The sequence below is a fragment of the Pteropus medius genome, unplaced genomic scaffold (genome assembly GCF_902729225.1).
Source record: "Pteropus medius unplaced genomic scaffold, Ma_sr-lr_union100, whole genome shotgun sequence".
NCBI lineage: Eukaryota > Metazoa > Chordata > Mammalia > Chiroptera > Pteropodidae > Pteropus > Pteropus medius.
The window spans coordinates 10,086,818-10,107,100 of NW_024340699.1; the positions used below are offsets into that span (position 1 = coordinate 10,086,818).

General features: G+C 38.8%; 1 protein-coding gene across 2 annotated transcripts; it reads left to right on the forward strand.

The window, feature by feature from the left end:
* Nucleotides 1-756: 756 nt before the first annotated feature.
* On the forward strand, nucleotides 757-14,704 carry NPM1 (nucleophosmin 1). Of its 2 annotated transcripts, XM_039877778.1 has the most exons (11): nucleotides 877-1,055; nucleotides 3,100-3,179; nucleotides 3,759-3,878; nucleotides 4,162-4,255; nucleotides 4,578-4,684; nucleotides 4,777-4,844; nucleotides 8,083-8,140; nucleotides 8,484-8,567; nucleotides 9,283-9,384; nucleotides 11,523-11,597; nucleotides 14,348-14,704. In XM_039877778.1, the coding sequence occupies exons 1-11, from the start codon at nucleotides 998-1,000 to the stop codon at nucleotides 14,384-14,386; spliced, it is 885 nt and encodes a 294-aa protein (XP_039733712.1). In that variant the 5' UTR covers nucleotides 877-997; the 3' UTR covers nucleotides 14,387-14,704. The 2 variants fall into 2 exon arrangements, with proteins under 2 accessions (XP_039733716.1, XP_039733712.1); XM_039877782.1 differs by lacking the exons at nucleotides 11,523-11,597; nucleotides 14,348-14,704 and adding an exon at nucleotides 10,473-10,820 and having other exon boundaries at nucleotides 757-1,055.
* The last annotated feature ends 5,579 nt before the right edge of the window (nucleotides 14,705-20,283 follow it).

Here is a 20,283-nt window from a genome sequence, read left to right on the forward strand (position 1 = left end):
GTGAGAAGTGGACCTGGAGTTATAGAACCGTCGGGTCACTTCGTGTTTGGGGGCTACCTTACTTCCCTCGGCCCGTTTCCCTGTCTGCAGATAGTCACATCTGCCTCTCGGGACCTTACGTGGATACATATTATGGATATACAACCATTTTAAAAACCTTGTCTGGAGAAATCCCCCAGCCCTTGTTCCTGTCCTGCTCATAAGGAAGACGCTCAGTCCTCTTTTGGCCCCCAAAATGACAAAAAGGTTAGGGATTTCAACGGTGGAGATGATTCCTTATTAAAATACAGCCGAATAAGTCCGGCCAGCGGCTACATCTTTTCTCCACCTCAGTCCTGTCTCTGGCACCTGAAGCTTTAACGTGGGGGAAACAATGAACTCAGAGCCCAGGCCTTTAGGCAAGTCAGCAATCCTGAAGTGGTTATGCCTGTTTGGAGGCCTGCGAGGCATCAGGGGATGGAGAAAGGTGAATGGAGCTGCCTTGGGGCGTAAAGCCGGCTCGTTCTGCGTTCCGAACATAGCTAAGGGCTGGCGTCGCCATCTTGCAGGGTGGGCTGCGCAGGCTCCTGGCGCCCGGCCAGCGCGCCAGAGTGGGCGAGGACGTGGAAGGCTTGGAAGGGGTGGGGGGCGCGCAACCAGGAGACCGCACGCGTGCGCACAGGCCGCGGCGGCGGCGGAGGGGGAGGGCTGGCGGACGAGTGCGCGTGCTCGGCGGGAGCCCGCGAAGTACCTGGAGGAGGTGGGGGACGAGGTGGCAAGGAGCGCGGTTGAAGAGCGCTTGCGCGGCAGGGCTACCGTCCGGGAAGGGGGGCTCCCGAGCACGCGCGCGGTGACGGGACTTTGGGAGCTCTCGCGAGATCTTCGGAGTGCTATATATGTGCGCAGGGAGCCCGCGTCCTTTCCCTGGTGTGATTCCGTCCTGCGCGGCTGTTCTGCCGACCAGTAGTCGTTTATCTCCGTCCGCCTTCTCTCCCACCTAAGTGCGCGCCACCACCCCATGGAAGATTCGATGGACATGGACATGAGCCCCTTGAGGCCACAGAACTATCTTTTCGGTAACTGCTGTTGGGGGCGTTGGACCAAGGCCGAGCAGGGCCTGGTGGCTGTGCGGTGGGGGGGCGGGAACCCCGCTGAGGCCTGGGCTGGTGAAGAAAGCGAGGCAGGCTGGAGGCCTGCGGGAGTGGGCACCGGGCTGCCGGGGCCCCGCAGCCGAGGAGATGGAGGGCTGGCGGCACGACGGGATGGGAAGGGGAGGCGGCCTGAAGCCTGGGGCGTGAGCGGTCCCAGGCCTAGGGCCTGAGGCAACGGGGAACCGACCAGCTGAGGTTTGGCGTCGCTTGGGCCACACGGCGCAGCTCCGGACATTATTTTTTTTCTTTTCGGGTGGGTGTGAGTTCGTGGGCTCCTGATTCCGGGCCGCTGTTTCTGATGCTGGGCCCCAGGTTGGTTGTGTGGGCTCGCGGTGTGTGGGGCACGGGGTCCCCTTTCTGGAGCAGAGGATGGGAAGAGCCTGGCGTTGTCCTCCAGCCGTCAAGAGTCAGGAGTTCCAGGACCCCGACAGCCCGGTGCCTCGGCGAGTTACAGGGGGAGGGGAGGCGCGGCCCGGCGTGAGGAGGCCGCGAGCACGTGGTTGCCACGTGTTTGCGGGAAGGAGGGGGTGTGGGCGCAACATCCGGGGCTCACCGGTGTCTTGTCACCCCCCGAGCCTGGGATCCTGGGCCTTAATTGGGCTGTTGGGCGGGAACTGTTGGGTGAAGTGGCTGGTGGCGCCAGGATCCTGGAGGTCTTTGTTCAGAGCTTAACATCTGTGATGGTAGTTCTCATTGATAGAGCCCTTTTTCCATCTCGCTGCGGGAGATGGAGTTAACCCACTTTGCAGATATCCTGATGCTCAGGGAACTAAAGTGGCAACGCAGGTTGCACTTGTAGGTAAATAAAAATTAGATCTAAACCAAGATCCTTGCCTTCAGAGCTGGTGCATTATAAACGATTTTTTTTTTTTGAGGAGGCCTATGAGGAAACCTTCTGTGCTGCATGTAGCAAACTGTTTTATTCCTTATCAGAGATGAGAAGCGTGAGGAGGTTCAGTTTGGGTCAACAAGACTTGATATTGTTGAAATACTATACCAGGGGTTTGGGATCCCTCTCCCCGTAGGACACTACAGTATGGTGCTAAGGAGAGACCTGCTTTGGTTTTGAATCTCAGTGAACTTAATTGTTGAAGCCATTTCTTTGTGTCAGGCTATGAAGTAACTGCAGATCCTTCCCCAAATTTATATTGTTCCTTTAAAAAGCATACTGAAGTTTGTTAATTGAGCAATAACATTTAAACATCTATGTACCAGTAACTATTAGATTGCAATTAAGTGGAATCATTTAAATTAATAAAACTTTCATTCTGACCATAGCAGTTTACTTACTCAAGGAATGCGAGTTGACATGCCTTGTTAATTAAGGCTTTTTATTCCTAGCTATTTTGAATGACGAGTTTCTGATCAATTTCTATTAAGATATTTTTGTTAACCTTTTTATTGGAAATATCCCTAGGATATGTCTATTCTAGCCTTAAGCATAATTTCTGAACATAATTTAATGTACATCATTTCTATTCAAAGATGAAATGCTGACCCCCCCTTAAGTTCTTTTACATTTGTAGTTTTTCTGTTGGAACTACAAGCTGTTCATGTAGATGTTTGTGCAGTTATTCTCATTTCTAGATTGGTTGCTTTTCTTGAGTTTAGGTAATTCAGCTTCTTTTTAAATAGTGGGATTTTATCAATGTTGTACATCAGATTTGGTTTCAGATACTCGTTTTGGTTCCAGTCTACTAAATCTTTGAGTTTCCTTCTACCTTCGAATGATAATGGTGTAGTTGAGAATGAAAGAATATAATGAGAAAGTAGAATTTGTAAATTCCTGTATAGCTATTATTTGATTGTTTATAGAGATTTGTGTTTGAGAAATCCAGGAAGAGATGGGGATACCTTGCGTTCTGGTAGCTAGAACAGTAAGAATTAGTTCACAAGTTAACTTTTTTGGTTACTCACTGAAGTTTCAATGTTATTTTTCTTGTTATAGTTACTTTTTCTTCATTTACAGGTTGTGAACTAAAGGCCGACAAAGATTATCACTTCAAGGTGGATAATGATGAAAATGAGCACCAGTTATCTTTGAGAACGGTACTTAAACTTTTCAGCTAGACTACTTAACCTTTCTTGATTTCAGCCTCTTAGTTCCTGTTCCTGTGGCTATATACTTAGTTTTTATAGTAGTATTTTTATAAGTGTTGTATATACTTGATTTTCTAAATACCTGTGATACAAAACTTGGCATCTTTAACCACTCCTTTGGCAATCAGGTAAAAGTCCAGTCACACTACTGTTCAACTTTCCATGTTTATATATTTCAATTGCATTATAAAGCCCTTTAGGAGAGTGATACATCTTTTTGTCCCCTGCAGAGACTAGCCTGCTGTTCAGTTTGTAGGCGGTCAATAAATATCAGGTGGTCTATTCTGTGGATAGGTGATGACATGTACAACTCTGTCATTAAATGCATTTTTATGCATTTGTTCAGATGCACTGAATATGAGAAATTGATTGGCAAGGTCACATAAAACTTGATGGCATTGTATAAAAATTAGTTTCTCGTCAGTGGTAATAATGAAGTTTATAGCTCTGTATTGTTGGGGTTTTTTTTTTAACAAGAACTTTGAGGGGATTGCAAAATAGGAACTTAAAGTACTGTTCTGTTGACAGGTCAGTTTAGGGGCTGGTGCAAAGGATGAATTGCACATCGTTGAAGCAGAAGCAATGAATTATGAAGGCAGTCCAATTAAAGTAACACTGGCAACCTTGAAAATGTCTGTACAGCCAACGGTAAGGGCACTTAAAACTACAGATTTTATGTCAAGGTCTAATTCTCTTACAGTAAGGTGGATGTCATTTGAGAGAGGGGAATTAGCTTCATCTTGTCACTGGGCTTGAGTGATCGACTTTTGAACATGGCGGTTGCTGCTTATTAGGCGGGAAAACGGGTTCATTGGTTTGTTCATTTGGCTTATGGGTTTACCTGTTGGAAAACATAAGTTTTGAGGAAGTTTTATATCAAATATTTAATTTTATTCCTACATTTAGTGATTTAAAAGTTTCTTCTTTTTAGGTGTCTCTTGGGGGCTTTGAAATAACACCACCTGTGGTCTTACGGTTGAAATGTGGTTCAGGGCCTGTGCATATTAGTGGACAACACTTAGTAGGTATGTTATTTTAATGTAATATGCTTTTCCCTTTAATGCAGTTACTTTGTTTCCTATTTGGACTTTATAAAGGATGCTTATAGTACTGTCTTTATAATAGGTTCAAATGGACATCTAGTAATTTATAACTGGTGTTTTGCATTTAAAACTTAGTAATGAGTGTTAGCTCCCCCCTTTTTTAAATTTTTGTTCCCTGTTTTCCGTCTTCTTTTTTATTTAGTAAAATCTATTCTTAAATGCCCATTACTGTATATTAATGCTCCTTAGAATTTCTGAGTTCTTGGTTGAGTTTTATTAGCGGCTTATAAAGAATTTATTTTAGCTGTGGAGGAAGACGCAGAGTCAGAAGATGAAGAGGAGGAGGATGTGAAACTCCTTAGTATATCTGGAAAGCGTTCTGCCCCTGGAAGTGGTAGCAAGGTTCCACAGGTATAGATGTAATTTATACAGGTATCTTATTCTAGCCTTTAGTTTGGTGATTAGGATCAGCACTTGCTCATGAGGTCTTTCGTTTGTTTAAGAAAAAAGTAAAACTTGCTGCTGATGAAGATGACGATGACGATGACGACGACGACGATGATGATGAAGAGTAAGTAGTATGTGCTTAGAAACTTGACGTAGTTGTATGGGGGGGGTTAGGAAAATTACCAAGTGATCCCGTGAAATTAAGTAATAGCTTTAATTAAATAAAGTGTAAATGGTCTGATTGTCAGTTTGGGTTAAATGAATTTAAAGAATATCATTGGAACTATGAGCCATTAAAATGCTGTAGTGCATTGCAAATTTTCGGAAGCAGAGAGTATACAGCATTTCCCAAATGTGTGTGACTAGGTACCTTTTTCTTGGGAAAGATTATAGTACACACATTACAGAATGCAAACAAGTCTGGTGTATTTTATGTTGAACAGTTAATGATAAAAGGATTGGGTGGAAAGAGAATCTGAATAGCTCTAGCTACATTCATATTGTAAGTTATGATTTAAGGATTCCCCTCCCCCACCCCAACGAAGGACTTTGGTCCATAGTTCTCTGGTTTTTATTGAGAAAATAGGATTCCAAAAAGAATAAGATTTTCATGGAGAATTTAAAATTTGATCAGAAACAAGATTCAATGTGTTATATTAAGGTCAGACTATGGTAAATAGTTAAATGTACACCGTGGAATAAAATGCTATTTATAATTGGTCTTTCCTTTATGTAACAGTATCAGTAACTTCGAAAACATTGAACTTTTAATTGCCAGTCAACTTTGTCCCGGAGTTCTCAGGTTGGTCCATATAGTTGAAGTCTGGAAGTTAGGTTTTCAGTAACCTCAACTGGCCAAGCTGGTAATTCTTTAAAAAGCCCTTTGAGCCTGACAATAAAGATAGAAAATAGGAAAAGGCTGACAGTTAAATGCTTAAAAAATCCTGTCAAACTTACAAACTCAATATTAATTGAGTTTGACTTATAACTTTAAGAATATTTGTCATTACTAAGAATTCTAAACACACCAAGAGAGGAATGGGAAATGGGCTTAGGACAGAAAAAAAAAATCTGGATGATATATGGTGCTTAATCAGTCTTGAGTTTATTTAATCTTTTGTGTTTTCAAGTTACTTTTGCATAGGTTTACAAACGAATGTCCAATAGCACAATGTCACAGACTTGGGAGACAGTCCTTTCCAGGAAGGCTCTGGAGTAGGACCTGATTGGTATCTTGACTCTGCTTGTGCAAGGTAGTGGTCTGGTCTTCTACCTTGTCGTGTAGATGTTATTAAGGTTTCCATCAGTAAGTTTTCATGTAAGAGAAGAAAGAGTAGTCAGATAAATGCATAGGTAGGAACAGTTAATGTGGATGCCTTGAGGATAACAAGTCTTAGGAAATTCCACTGGTTAGGTGGCAATAAAAATGTAAAGCGATAGATGCCTTAGGGTTTTTTAGTTGACATAGATATTACGTGGAAATCTAAGCCATAGTCTCAGAAGACTTCTAACCAACAAGATACAAGGGAAATTGATGGATTGTTTTGGATGGAAAGGGTATGGTGTGGAGTTAGTTGTCTTGCTGTTAATGTAAGCAAGAAAAGCTAAAGACCATGTATGTAGCATATTAAAATTTATAATCTCATTGTGCATGGTTCTTTCCATTAAAAAAAAAAGCCCTTTTTCCCTATTGTATTAGGAAGTAAATATCCTAATATGTTTATGATACTGGTTTTATAGAAATCATTATTACGCTTTTAGTATTGGGAAGCATACACAGGGATTGGATTATTATGTCAAAATTGTCTAAGTCATATATGGCTTTATGTATACTACATACTTGCTGTAGTTAACACATTTTATTCCAGTGTTGGAAAGATGGTGTTTCTTTGGTTGCACATCAGTGAAATAAATTGGCTCCTGTGTTATATTTAGAGAATATGTAATATGGAAAAGAAACATTTTGGCCACTATATAATCAGTTTGTGAAGCAATTAAAATGTGAACCAGTTTCACTGTTTGCTAATAATACCCCCTGTGTTCTTCTCCAGTGGTTGAATTTTTATATATTTGCCTGTTTGGGATATTTTATATGAATGGAATCTTATAATATGTGCTCCTTTGTGACTAGTTTCTTTCACTTACCAGTGTTTTTTAAGATTTATCCATGTTGTAGAATATACCAGTAATTTATTATTGTTGTAAGAAAAATTTATATGTTTTGGAAACAACTCTCTTATCAGATAAGATTTGCAAATATCTTCTTCCATTTGGTGAGTTGTCTTTCCACTCTTGATAAGGTGCCCTTTGCAGCTTTTAATTTTCATGAAGTCCAGTTTCTTTTGTTACTTGTGCTTTTGGTGTCAAACCTAAGAAACCATTGCCAAATCTTCTAAAAGTTATATAGTTTTAGCTCTTAATATGTAGGTCTTTGATCCGTCTTGAAGTAATTTTTATGTATGGTATGAGATAGGGGCCAACTTCATTCTTTTGCATGTGGATATCAAGTTGTCTCAGCATCATTTGTTAAAGACTTCTTTCCCCTTTGAATGGTCTTGGCATTCTTCTTGAAAATAATTAACTGTAAAGATAAAGGTTTGTTTCTAGATTCTTCAGTTCTGCTCTATTGAAGTGTGTATTCTTAGGCCAGTAAAACAATTTCTGTTGCTTTGTAGTTTTTATAGATTTCTGTTTGAAATCACTAAGTATGAATTCTCCAACTTTGTTCTTTTTCAAGATCGTTTTTTGATTGCTTTGGGTTTATTTTTTTTTTTTAGTTGTAAAAAATTTACCATCTTAACTTTTAAGTGTGTAGTTCAGTATTGTTAACTGTATTCACATGGTTACATAACATCTCTAAATGCTCATCTAGTAATACTAAAAGTATACTCATTGAACAAAAAAACTCATTTCCATTTCTCCCTAGGCCTTGGCAACCACCAGTTTACTTTTCAGTTTCTGTAAAGAGTTTGATTATTCTACATAGTAACAGTATTTGTCTTTTTGTGATTGTCTTGTGTCACTTAGCATAATGTCTTCGAGGTTCATCTATGTCCAGCATGTAACAGGATTTCCTTTAAGACAACTATCAGTATACATATGACATTTTCTTTATCCATTTAACTGTTGTTGAACTTTTGTTGCTTCTCTCTCTTGGCAGTTGTGAATAATAGTGCAGTGAATATGAAATGTGCAAATATCTCTTAAAGATCCTACTTTTGATTCTTTTGTCAACCCCTCCAAAGTGTTTGAAAGTTCTTAATGTCTTGATAAACTAAACATGTGGGTTCCACCAATACCTAGATAGGCTTTTTCTGTTTGAGTGTGTTGTATCAGTAATAATGGCTTTATTTCATTTGTAGTGATGATGATGATGATTTTGATGATGAGGAAGCTGAAGAAAAAGCTCCAGTAAAGAAAGTAAGTTGGATATACAATGCTACAAAGTTGTCAGAAATAACTATTAACAGAAAGTGGTGGAAATTCTTTTTAATGTTATTCCCTTGTTTTGTAGTTAACGAAAACTGGCTTGGGGAGGAAATGATGATCTCATACTTAAATTGGTCCTGAGTAGGGCTGTCTTGAAAACTTTTCTAATAGGAATGATTTATTTTCTTTTCCTTCTTTGTTAGCCATTTTCAAATTTTTGTCAAAATGAATGGTTCACCTTAGCCTGACTGCTTTTTTCTTAACATGGTTTGGGGCTGTTTTATTTGCACTGATAAGTCTCTATGCATTGATTAAGATTAATTTCTAATTATAGTCTGTACGAGATACTCCAGCCAAAAATGCACAAAAATCAAATCAAAATGGAAAAGACTCAAAACCAACAACACCAAGATCAAAAGTAAGTGGCAACATACACACAAATATAGGCTTCATTGAACTAGTTAGAAAAGTTAAAAAATCTGGTAGAATCTAGTCTGTTGGGGATTTAATCAGCCTTTGGAGAGCACTTGCGATTGGTGTCTTTAAAGATCTGAAATGTGCTCCCTGATAGTCATTGTCATATTTATGGTTGCTGGTTTTCTAGTAGGGGGAAAGCCAACAGAAGGACTTATGATAGTATAAACGGGGTTCTCCTGTAAGAAGTCTTGCTCGTTGAAAGATATATATATATATATATATTGCATAGTGCAATTTCTTAACCTTAGCTGCATATTAGAATCAGAGATTAAAAGAACCCCCCAATAACTGGGGTCTGAGGTTATCATTTAAATGCTCTGGGATGGATGGGCCCCAGGCATCAAGCTGTAATGACTTTGCTTCGTTCTTAGGTGCCTTCTGGTTTTCATTTTTGATGGTATCCTTTAAGTGTAGAACTGACCTGGTGTTGAATGTAAGTGCAGGTTCAAACTATTCCTATTCCCTTCTTAAGGGATAATTTAAAGAATAAAATACTTGTTCAGACATGAATTCATTAATAATAGCAACTCGGCTCTGGTCGTACACTGGTTTTTACAAGGAAGGATCGTAAGAATAACTTCATTGGGGGAAATCTAGGATAGGATCGGTCTTAAGAGCTGTATCTTAACGGCCTTTTGAAATTTAACTTTTTTCAGGGTCAAGAATCCTTCAAAAAACAGGAAAAAACTCCTAAAACACCAAAAGGACCTAGTTCTGTAGAAGACATTAAAGCAAAAATGCAAGCAAGTATAGAAAAAGTGAGTAAATGATCGTTTTTTAAGAAACTAGATAAGTTTATTTTTCCCTCTCAAATTATGCCTTTCTAGGGGTTTGGATGGAACAGCACTGTTTCTCAATTTTTATCTTTAATATACCTACCCCTTTTGTGGTGTGAAATCTTTTTCCAAAAGTGGATTACGAGTTGTATTTGTTTCTCTCTCTGGTGATTATTTTGCATATTTGAAGTTATACAAGCTTTATTTTCCATTATAAAGAAATTCAGATCACATTGGTTGTGAGATACATTCTGACCTTACTTGTTGAAATGAGATCAATGAGAACACTTCCCTTTGCCTGAGCTTTTGGTGTAAGATGCTACAGGACCAGCAGAGGGCGTGTGATTCTTCTATAAAATTGCAAACAGCTGGAAAAGTAGACACTGGTCTGGCCGCTTGGTGTTACAGTTTAAAAAAATAAATACTCATGATTGACTCTAGTCAAAAATGTATTCCAACAAATTGAGTCATTTCTATTTGCCTTTTACACCAAGGTGTCTTGAGTCAATACATTTGGTTGTATCTTGAATTTTGGGGTGACTTGATAGGCTTTTATTTAGTCTTCATTTGTCTTAGAGGAAATGTGAGAAGAGGATTAGTTGTCATCTTGTCACTTATCAAATGGGAGGACTAAGCTTAGCTTTCATGACTTGGAGAGTGTGGAATAATTGATTTAAATTATTTAACTCAGTTGATTTAAATGCCTTGAAGCATTTGATTGAAGCTTTCATTCTGTGAATATACTACTTTTAGAGCTCAGTTGTTGAAAGTAAATGTGGGATGGTGAGCAAAGTTGCTGTCTCTTTTCCCCATGTTTTCTCGTATTCCCTAGGTTCTACGTGACATGGCTTCAGTAGATTTTCTTTCCTTGCGCAGTGATGAGGCAATTGGGAAAATAACATTTTAGAGCCAGAATGCATTTCTCGATTTTGCTTTTGTACTACTGTAAACTTTTAGCCTTCCTAATATCACTGCTTTATTTTTATCCCTTGCATACAGTGCTAAAATGACCTTTTAGATGTCCCTCCCCCATGTTTTAATATGGTCCTATCTCCTTGGTTTAATTGCAGGCGCAATGAACAATCCTGGGCACTACTGATAAATTAAGCTCAAAGATGGGGAGAGAGGAAAAGGAGAGACAAATATAGTCCATACTGAGTATCATCAACAATCCAGACTGAAGTCTTCTATTTAATCTCAATCCCCTTTCCTGATTTGCCACCCACCCATGCCCCCTCTTCCAGACTGGAAGCAGTCTCACTCTTGATTTCCTAAAGCACTTTCTTTTGACTGCTGTGATTCAGTGAACCTTATACTTTGCTTTCTACTTAACTTGTGTATTTGCCTCACTTTGACCATGTTTTAATCACCTTTGTGTCTCCCTAGCTGCTTAATAAATAATTGACTGCATCAAATAAGAATGTATGTGACAATAATTTAAAATGGAAATTATAGTGAGATTTATTTTCTAGGTGATAGAGGCAATTAGGAATCACATACCATACTTGATCCCTAAACTGTTTCATGCCATGGTCCCTTTGGCATTCCTGAAAAGTCGGTCTTTTTTTAAAATGCATAAACTACTCAGTTTACAAGGGAAATTAAAATGTAGTTAGGAAAATAGGAAATAAAAGTGATACATACTTAATACATTAATTCCAAAGTAGTGATAAATATAAACATTTTCATAATTGTAATGCTTTGAAAATAATTTGGTGCTAATGCTGTTATGGTTTCCCTCTGTGCATAATCGAAGGAAATGCCAAACTTTAGAGATTAGTGAATTGTCGTAAAGTTAATTTCCCGCCCATTCATAATACCCCCTGAATTCACTTCTCGGGTAGCATGGTGCTGGACCTGGATTCTTAGTGTTAAAGTGATCTTTTAACAGTTTTGGTCACTTGTGTATATGGTACTCAGAAGGGGTTAGAGAGGTAAGGGAGAATCTGACACTGACAAATCAGTATGGGAGTGCTAGGTCCTACTAGTTGCCCAGTAGGATTTTCTGGGCCTAAGAAAAAGATTCAGTATTTTTAAAGAAGAGACAAATAAACCGATGATCCATGTGAGGAATTTCATAATAACTTTCTATACTTACCCTTTTGCTTTTGTTCGAATAGGGTGGTTCTCTTCCCAAAGTGGAAGCCAAGTTTGTCAATTACGTGAAGAATTGCTTCCGGATGACTGACCAGGAGGTAACTAAGTTTTCTCAAGACATGACCAAGTCTACATTTTTTATTGATTTATTATGATTCTTCTTTTAGTTTCTTTTAAGCGTTGGCTTCTTTTAAAAGGTTTCTAACCACAGACAATACTTCAGATTAAATACGTGGAAACTCTTAAAGAATTTAGTTGGCAGAGACTGAGAAGATAACTTTTTTAGTACATTTTCCCCAGCTTTTATATAGTTGGTAAATTATCTCTTGGTTGCTGAACTCAGTTTTACTTTTGGTACTGTGTTGGCTAACGGAACGAGCTGTGGTTTTCCTTGCTGCTCCATTTGGCTGCTTGGGGCATTCTGGTCTTAAGCTTTCTTGTGAGTTGGCAGAGAAAGACCATTTTCTCCATAGGTCTTATGGAAAGCACATTTTGCTGAAACCAACCTAAAGTATAAATATCTGGAAGCAAGAAGCCGAGTTGTAGTAATATTCAATATTTCAACTTGAATCAACTCTCAGATTTTGTATTTCTTAACATGGTAGAGATATTTTGTCAGTAGGACATTTATGCATGTATTTGTACTGTCTTAGAGTTATTGACTCAGGTTGTAAAGGAAAATGTAAAAGCAGTTACGTAGGGTGCTAGGCATCATGTATACACAGGACATATCCTGTGGTTTAATTGTTTCTGTCAGGACTCTCTAAGGGTCTCCTGTATTCCACTTTTTTAAAATAAATTAAGATTTGTCAGTTATAACTACTTTTCTGCCACACTTATTTATATTTTTTATTTAGTGCTTAAATCATTTGATTGGCAGCACTTTTTTTCAGATTTGGAGCCCTTTTTGTGGTTCAGCACTGTTTAGGGTTGATGTGAGTTCAGCCTTGATTGACATGGTGGAGGCCATGTGATCAGATTCAGTCTTTTAGATTCTTTTAGTTATTCTGGTTTTTCTGTATATGTGAACCCCAAAATGCAAGTATAAATTCTGAATTTTTTGAACAGTTGACATTTAACAAAAGTCCTTTTGAAACTGCAGTATGTAGTTGTTAATTCAATGTTGAAAATAGTGGAAAGTCAGATATAAACCAGCATGTCGTAACAGGTAAGCATGAGATAAGTGAATTCTTCAACTAATACCAGAAAAAGAAGTAAAATAACATTGATAAAGAAAAATTCAGGTGAAGATAAAGGCGATAACCAAGTTGCAAAGGCCTCCCACACACCATAACATGGGTCCTGCAGCTGAGATGACTGAACTCGTTGCCAACAAGTATATTCTGACTCCAAAACTGAAAATACATTTTCAAGTGCCAGGATGAAATTTCTGCAATAATAAAAAACGTAATAGCTCAATTTACTATTACAGAGATTATCAAAACTAAAATGCCTCACGTTTTTATGGCATAGCTACAGATGCAAGTAATCACTATAAAAAATTTTCCCATTGCTTGTGCAGTTTCTCTTGTGAAAGAGTTGCTTAGGATTTGGCTAGTAAAATCCCTTCCAGATGGACTTGAGAAATAGCGATTTTTTTTTTTTTTTGCCGAAACTCTTGAATTAAGAGTTGAAAAAAATTATACTGCATTTTGTGGAATGACAACAGATACAAATTTTGGTGAATGTGTTAAACATGCAAACAGTGTATGTAAAAATTAAAGCAAATCATAATTGATTCTGTAGGTGTTTGCTGTCCTGATCTTTTAATGTTGGAGTGTCATGAAATTGTTTTCAGCATTTTTAAGAAAGGAGCAAATTCCTTGAAGTACTCCATTGCTTTAAAGGAATTCGTTGACACTGAAGAGTTGACAAACAACTCTTTTTATAAAAAAAAAGACTATTAGGAATAGAAAAATAACTGCCAGCTTGAAGTCGATAATACTGTACTTACCATGACTGCCATCTGAAACGTGACTTTTATCACTTGAGGAATTTGGTTCTTTTACATGGCTGTTACTAAATACCAGCATGAGAACAAGTAGAATCGTCATGTTGAAAAACGACATAGAAATTGAATGTGGAGCCCTTTTTGGTCAGACAGGTGATTTCAAGAATGAAAAACCAAGTTAGGTCATGCGGGGAAAAGTGCTTTAACAAACTAGATAAGAAGAACAAGTTTTGAGTAATTAACATGGCAGAACGTGTCTAGTATACTATCTCATAATGCTAATGCTGAGCATGTTCTCATTAATGAATGTTCATTGGACAAAATGAAATAATTTGGATGTGAGCACTGTAGGAACTGTTGGAATGTAAATGGAGCTCACTGTAAGGAATTTATAAACAAATTCTGCAGAACAAGGAGCTGTTGATCCCACATCACCAGGGAGATGTCATTAAAGCGAGGTAACGAGAGAGCTGTAGTTTCAGATAAAGAGATTTTTTAGTATTTGTTCCAAGCATAGACTTAGAAACATACTTAACTGTGTTCTGAATTTTTATTTGCTAAATGGGGCAGCCTTAAAGCAGCCGACATTGAGGCAACATTGGCCCAATGGGTCTCTGCCCTTCCTTGATCTCCTTTAACTTAAGATATCAAAGCTGGTACGTGTGTTTTAATTGACTTCGCTTACAAAGAATCATGTGATTTTATGTCTGCATTGAGGTATTTAAAATTATGTCTGAATATAAATTTCCTTGAAATCAGTTCTTAATTATCTAGAGGGAACCTTTTTGGTGGTAGAATGAAAAATGGATAGGTTGAACTGTACAAAGAGACGTGGTTTAATTTATTGGTGTCTGAAAAGTGTTGTGGTTCTTAACCACACTTTTTCTTTTTTTCCAGGCGATTCAAGATCTCTGGCAGTGGAGGAAGTCTCTTTAAGAAAATAGTTTAAACAGTTTGTTAAAATTTTCCGTCTTATTTCATTTCTGTAACAGTTGATATCTGGCTGTCCTTTTTATAATGCAGAGTGAGAACTTTCCCTACCGTGTCTGATAAATGTTGTCCAGGTTCCATTGCCAAGAATGTGTTGTCCAAAATGCCTGTTTAGTTTTTAAAGATGGAACTCCACCCTTTGCTTGGTTTTAAGTATGTATGGAATGTTATGATAGGACATAGTAGTAGTGGTGGTCAGACAAATGGAAATGGTGGGGAGACAAAAATATACATGTGAAATAAACTCAGTATTTTAATAAAGTAGCACTGTTTCTCTTTATATTATTTACTCACTTTATACTTTGTCAAAAATAAATGTATATAGTCAAAGGTGTCATGGCATCCCACACTCTCATGAGAAACAGTCCCTGCCCTTCCCTCCAAATAGTTGTGTTCCTCAGAGCTAACCAATCTGTTTTTCATTGTGAGGGTCTAGTGCTTAATAGTTAATAATTATAGCCACGCAGACGTGTTTCCAAGTGTCCTTCAGACCTCCTACCCGCCCGTCCTAGCCTTTTCACTCCCGAAGGAAAACCTGCCATGTTAAACAGCCGCATCCTTAACCAGAACAGAAAATGATTTCTGTGGCTGTTTTCTCAGTTTGCCCCCCCACCCCCAAAGAAAGATCCATGGGAGAAAATTTATTACGTGGTGGTTACATGAGGACTTTTGGGGGCCGATCCTTGGGATTCTTTTATCTGTGGTACCATGATTTCAGTTGCACGATGGTTGCGGATTAGATTCCTGTTCCTCTTGTGCTGTGGTATATTCTCCAGTAGTTTCCTAAAAACATGGACGAAGTCTTCGTATATCTTAAAATATCTTGATTTTTGACTTAAAATCCAGTGCTGCCTTGTAGGCTGAATCTTTTTCTCTGAATTTTTAAGTATGTGCCACCTTTTTTGGCCTAGTCTTACCATTTTCATGTATTTTGTGTATGACCAGTTTTTTTGAGAGGTAATTAGATAGCTTTATTACAGGTGTTCTGAGATTTTATAATGTGTGTCATAGTCTTGCTCGGGCTTTGGGTGGACTGTGGGTCTGTTCTCTAGTTCTGGGCCATTTTCTTGAGAGATTTCAGCCTCCTACTACCATTCATTTTTAGGCCTTTTGATTCTCTTGGATGTTTTTCCTCATTCCTTTTTGTTTAAAGTTCAGGAGAGAGACTTTATTTTCTGTCTTCAAATTTGTGTTGATTTATTTTTTTAGCTTTCAGATATTCTTCCTTGATTCTTTGGGGATATAGAATCTTAAAGTCTTGAAAAAATTCTTCTCATCCATGCACTGTTTACTCATTTTTCTTTTTCATCCCTTTCAGCCTATTTATCTTTTATATTAGGAGCGTGGCACTTGCTGACCAGGCTGTAGTTCCAGGTGTTTTGATGTGGGATTACAGAGGTTAGCCTTTGAATCTCTGAGGTAGTTTTTCAGAGTAACCTTATTTCAGAGGGTGGCGAAAAGGTTGGTGCAGTGCTTTGTTGTCTAATCCCAGTTTCCCTGGGTAGCAGTTCCCTTGTCTAGTTAATTTATTTTAAGTTGTAGTTTTCTTCATTGACTACCCAGTTTCCTCTCTCCAGGACAGTCTGTCCGTTTGAGCTGCTTGATGTAGAAGCTGACCGCCTTGCATTTGCTTTAGTTGATGGCCACTGTTACATTGCAGGAAATCCTAGAGGACTTCTGGCCTTAACTGGTTGTCCTGTTGCTGCTCATTTAAAAAGCTAATCAGACCCATCTTTGAAAAAAGTTCCAGATAGGGCTTGTTTTTTGGAAGGGCAGAAATCATTAGCCTCAGAAGTCACTAAAAGTCCTAGTTATTAGACAGACATCAGTCAGCTAAGTATGATGGAGATACGAAAATTGACCTCTGAGTCTAGGTTTGTGACTTAGGAAATTCTTTTTTTAAAAACTGACTTCCCTTTGTACAGTGCAAACAGTAAACATGAGATTGGCCATGTTTAGATCAATAGAGGGTTCCTTGCTAAAAGCTAATAAAAGTATCTATGATGGAAAACCCTAAAAGTTTTTATTAAAGCATTTTTGAAGTTTTCTAAGACCAATAAAGAAAAAAAACATAATTTTTCTTTGTTCCTAGTACTAATCGCTCGATTTATAGTAGAGGAAGCTGTAAGACAAGCTAGTTTATTCTCAAATTTGGGGATTTATAGTATATTTACCAGGAATACTCCTTGGTTTAGGTGGGTCTGCAGTTTACCTTAAATACTTGCTGATGGAATAAACTACTTCCCTTCCTTAAACCAGTCTGCTGAACATGTTCTTAATGGCTTAGTCCTTAGCAATATCATTCATTATTCTGCAAGCATTTTCTTCAAAATCCCTACTAAGTATGATGGAGATAAGAATATTGAACTGAGTCTAGGTTTATTGCCTCCATTTATTTGCACCTAACTTTGAAAAATATTTTTAATGTTTTATTTTGCCAGTTTACAGAACCATGTCCTAGCGATCTCTGAAAGTAGTGAGTTTAAGTATCCTGAATTCAGATTTCTATGTATTTGTATGTCAGTCCAGTGTATTTTTTAAATTTTCGGCCAAATGGATCCCCTCAAGCTTGCTCCTGCCATAACAGAATCCAGTAGTGGGATATCATCTTGCTTTCTAGTGTGATAGTGTTCCAGGTTCATCTTGTTCATTTTCTTACTCAGGCCTGGAACGATCCATTTCTCTAACAGGTTCTGTTTCCTTTAAAGGAAGGAATGGTATTCAGAGACCACAGTCTGGGTGGGAGCTGTGCTCATTAATACTAGGTAACTGTTTAGCTGATTTTGTGAATAATCAGATCCCATCTTTTGGAAAAGCAAGGGGTGAATTGTAAGCACTTGGAGGTCAGAGATGCACTGGGTGGCTGACTGAAGGAAACTTTCCATTTGATGTCTTAATCATGTAAGGTTAAGTTGTGGGTGAGAACTCTGCAGAGCCGTTTATTACCTTCGGCTTCAACCAGGGAAAGAAATAGGTTAAGGCTATTTGGAGGGAGCAGATGGAGCTGTCTAAACTGGATCATGCAAATGATGGATGTAATCAAATGAGGTTCATAGTGGTATGTCAAAGCATACACAAGCTATTAGAAGTGGTTTTGACTGCTAGCTTAATACGTGGCAGTAAACTAGGGTGTGGGGTTTTTGTTCGGGACTGTTGACGGTTCGCGGGTCACAAATACATGTCTATTAATCAAAGATGGTCTAGGCTCAAGGTAACAGTAAATTCAGAAAGTCCAAGACTACCTTTCAGTCAGTTCTTACCAAAGATCTGGTTACTCCCTGATTCATGAATTTGACAGTAGAGATCTTGTTTTAATGTGCAAGTTTCAAGAACCGGTTTTGAGAAATTTTAGAGCTGCATCTGCTAAGGGTCCACTTTTCTTATTAAACTACTTGATCCTATTGACTCGAGGCAGCGTTTGTCTAACATCTTGAGGCTGGAGGTTCTCCCATCTTTCTTGAAAACATGTATTCCACGGACTACCTAACATTTGTGTCTTGAGGCTGGAGAAGGGGGGGAAGCATCTGATAGTGATGCTGTTTACTTTCATTTGAAAATGAGATGGGAAGAGTCTAAATATTTATTTAAACACATAACTGCGTTCTAAAGTTCTGTGCTTAGGATTAGTAAGCAAAACAGGTTAGCTGCAGTGCTTACATTCCATTGGGCTAGCAGTCAACACATTCTCAATTCCCCTTTACACAACCAGGGATTTTATAGCTGTGAATCTGCTCAGAAAATTGACAGTTCATTAGCCTTAGCCTAGAGCTGGGACTTAAATGCAGGTCTGACTCTTAACATCAAACTAGCACAGAGCCACCCAACCCAAACTACTGTACTTTCGTCTGGACTGGTAACAGCCCTCTCAACTGGCCTCTTTACTGTCAGACCATTCTAATTCATTTTGTATTTAACACCTGCAGTAAACTTTAAAAAACTGGACTGTGCCCTTAGTTTCAAAGCCTTTGACAGATAAATTGCCAAACAAATTGGTATAGCCACACTGGAGTCCTACTTGGCAGTAAAAAGGAACAACTGCCAATAAAAGCAACAGGGGACAAGGATGAATCTCAACGTGCTGTGCAAAAGGAGCCAGACACAAAAGAGTATGTACTATATGGTTCCTCTAGAGCCAAAGGTTAGTGGTAACTTAGGACCAGTGATGGTTGTGGGGAGGTTGCTGTAGAATTGAGCTGTTTACCTAACCAAACATTTGTCAAAGTTCAAGTACATGTAGATGTATTTAAAAACTACATAGTACCTTTAAAAAAAAAAAGCCTTTTTTAAAAAAACCTTTGACAGGCTACCTGTTAGCCTGCAAGAGATCAAGCATTTACCTGTGTTAACCCTCATCTCTTGCCACTCTCCCCCCAGGCTAACCCTGCCTGTCACCCAGCTTTTTTCTACTTTTGTGGGTGCTTTTTTGTGGGGACATGTTTTACCTGGACTCTTCCTTTGCCCAGCTGGCTCCCATGTTTGGGTCTTAGCCTAATTACTAAGGTTGGTCTCTATCCCATTGTTTTCCTTCGAAGCACTGATAAGCTAATATTTACCTCTTGGTTTATCTGCTTTTTGTCTACCCTTGTAGAAGTGAAGGATTTTTTTTTTTTTTTTAAGAACAGGGATCGGGCTTGACACACAGGATTGCAATAAATAGAGATGGAATTAATTCATGAGAACTGACTATCATAGTGGCACATACTAAGTGCTATAAGAACATGTCATTCGGAAAAGATGCACGTGTAAAATAGGTATTTGAAAACTAGGTTTGGGGGTGTTAATGGGGAAAAGGAAGAATGATAAAATGGGAGTCAAACATTCTGGTTAAATGCCTCTTCTACTGTAAATTGAGAATGGTCCTGCCTCCCTACTTCATGAAGTTATAAAGAAAATCATGAAAATAACCTGAAAACCATAATTAGCATTATTAATAACAGCTAAAACCTTTGGAGCCTTGTGTGCCAGACTGAATCATCTCATTCAGAAACAACTGAGTTGTAGATGAAGCAGAGTCAGACTGTTAGTTGCTGGAGTTTGTAAGGAAACAGGCACACTCAAACTCAGGACCTCTGACAACATTCTCTTACTCCGAACTTCACTTGACTGGACTCTGGTCTGTTATTTGGCTGATGGTCTTTATTTGTGAGATCGACAAGTATGCTTAATCTGAGAATCGAAAAAATTGCAAGCATTTTAGATAGAACATAGTTCTATACCCGTTCCATCCAAAAATACAGGAAAAAACAGTATAGGAAGCTTTAAATATGATTCATACCCAGGAGATACTTCAAACACTGCACTTAGCCAGAACTGCCTCCTGACTGGTAAAGAGTTTTTAAGGTCAAGGATGGTGGTAATGCCTCAGGCCCCAGTGCAAGCAATTCTGTCCATGTCTGGTTGGTCATCGCATCCTATAGGTTCATTTTCTTTAGGGCTTGGGGTTTACCAGTAACTGCAAGACCAGTTCTGGCGATGAGAACGTCTAAGGAAATTCAGCCTGGCACTTAACACAGCTTTCCCCTTCACTTGGCACCTACTTTTGAAAAGGTTTTCTGCACTAGTGTCGAGTGCCACAGCAGAGGCTATCTGTTTAAGATAGGCTCAGCTTTGAAAGGGAACTTAAAATAGCCTGCTGTTCGGGACACTTTCCTATTCAGTGACTCTAGGAAATAGCACTGTTCAACAGCACCTCAGTTTACACTCCAGTGAGATGGGTGTATCGACCACAACCAATGTTACAAGGAGGTTTTAACCCCAGTAGTCTGCATTCCGGGGTTCTGCTTTTTGAGCTTGTTCTCAGTTTCTGCCCTACCGTGACCTTTTCCCCCTATCATCAGACGGAA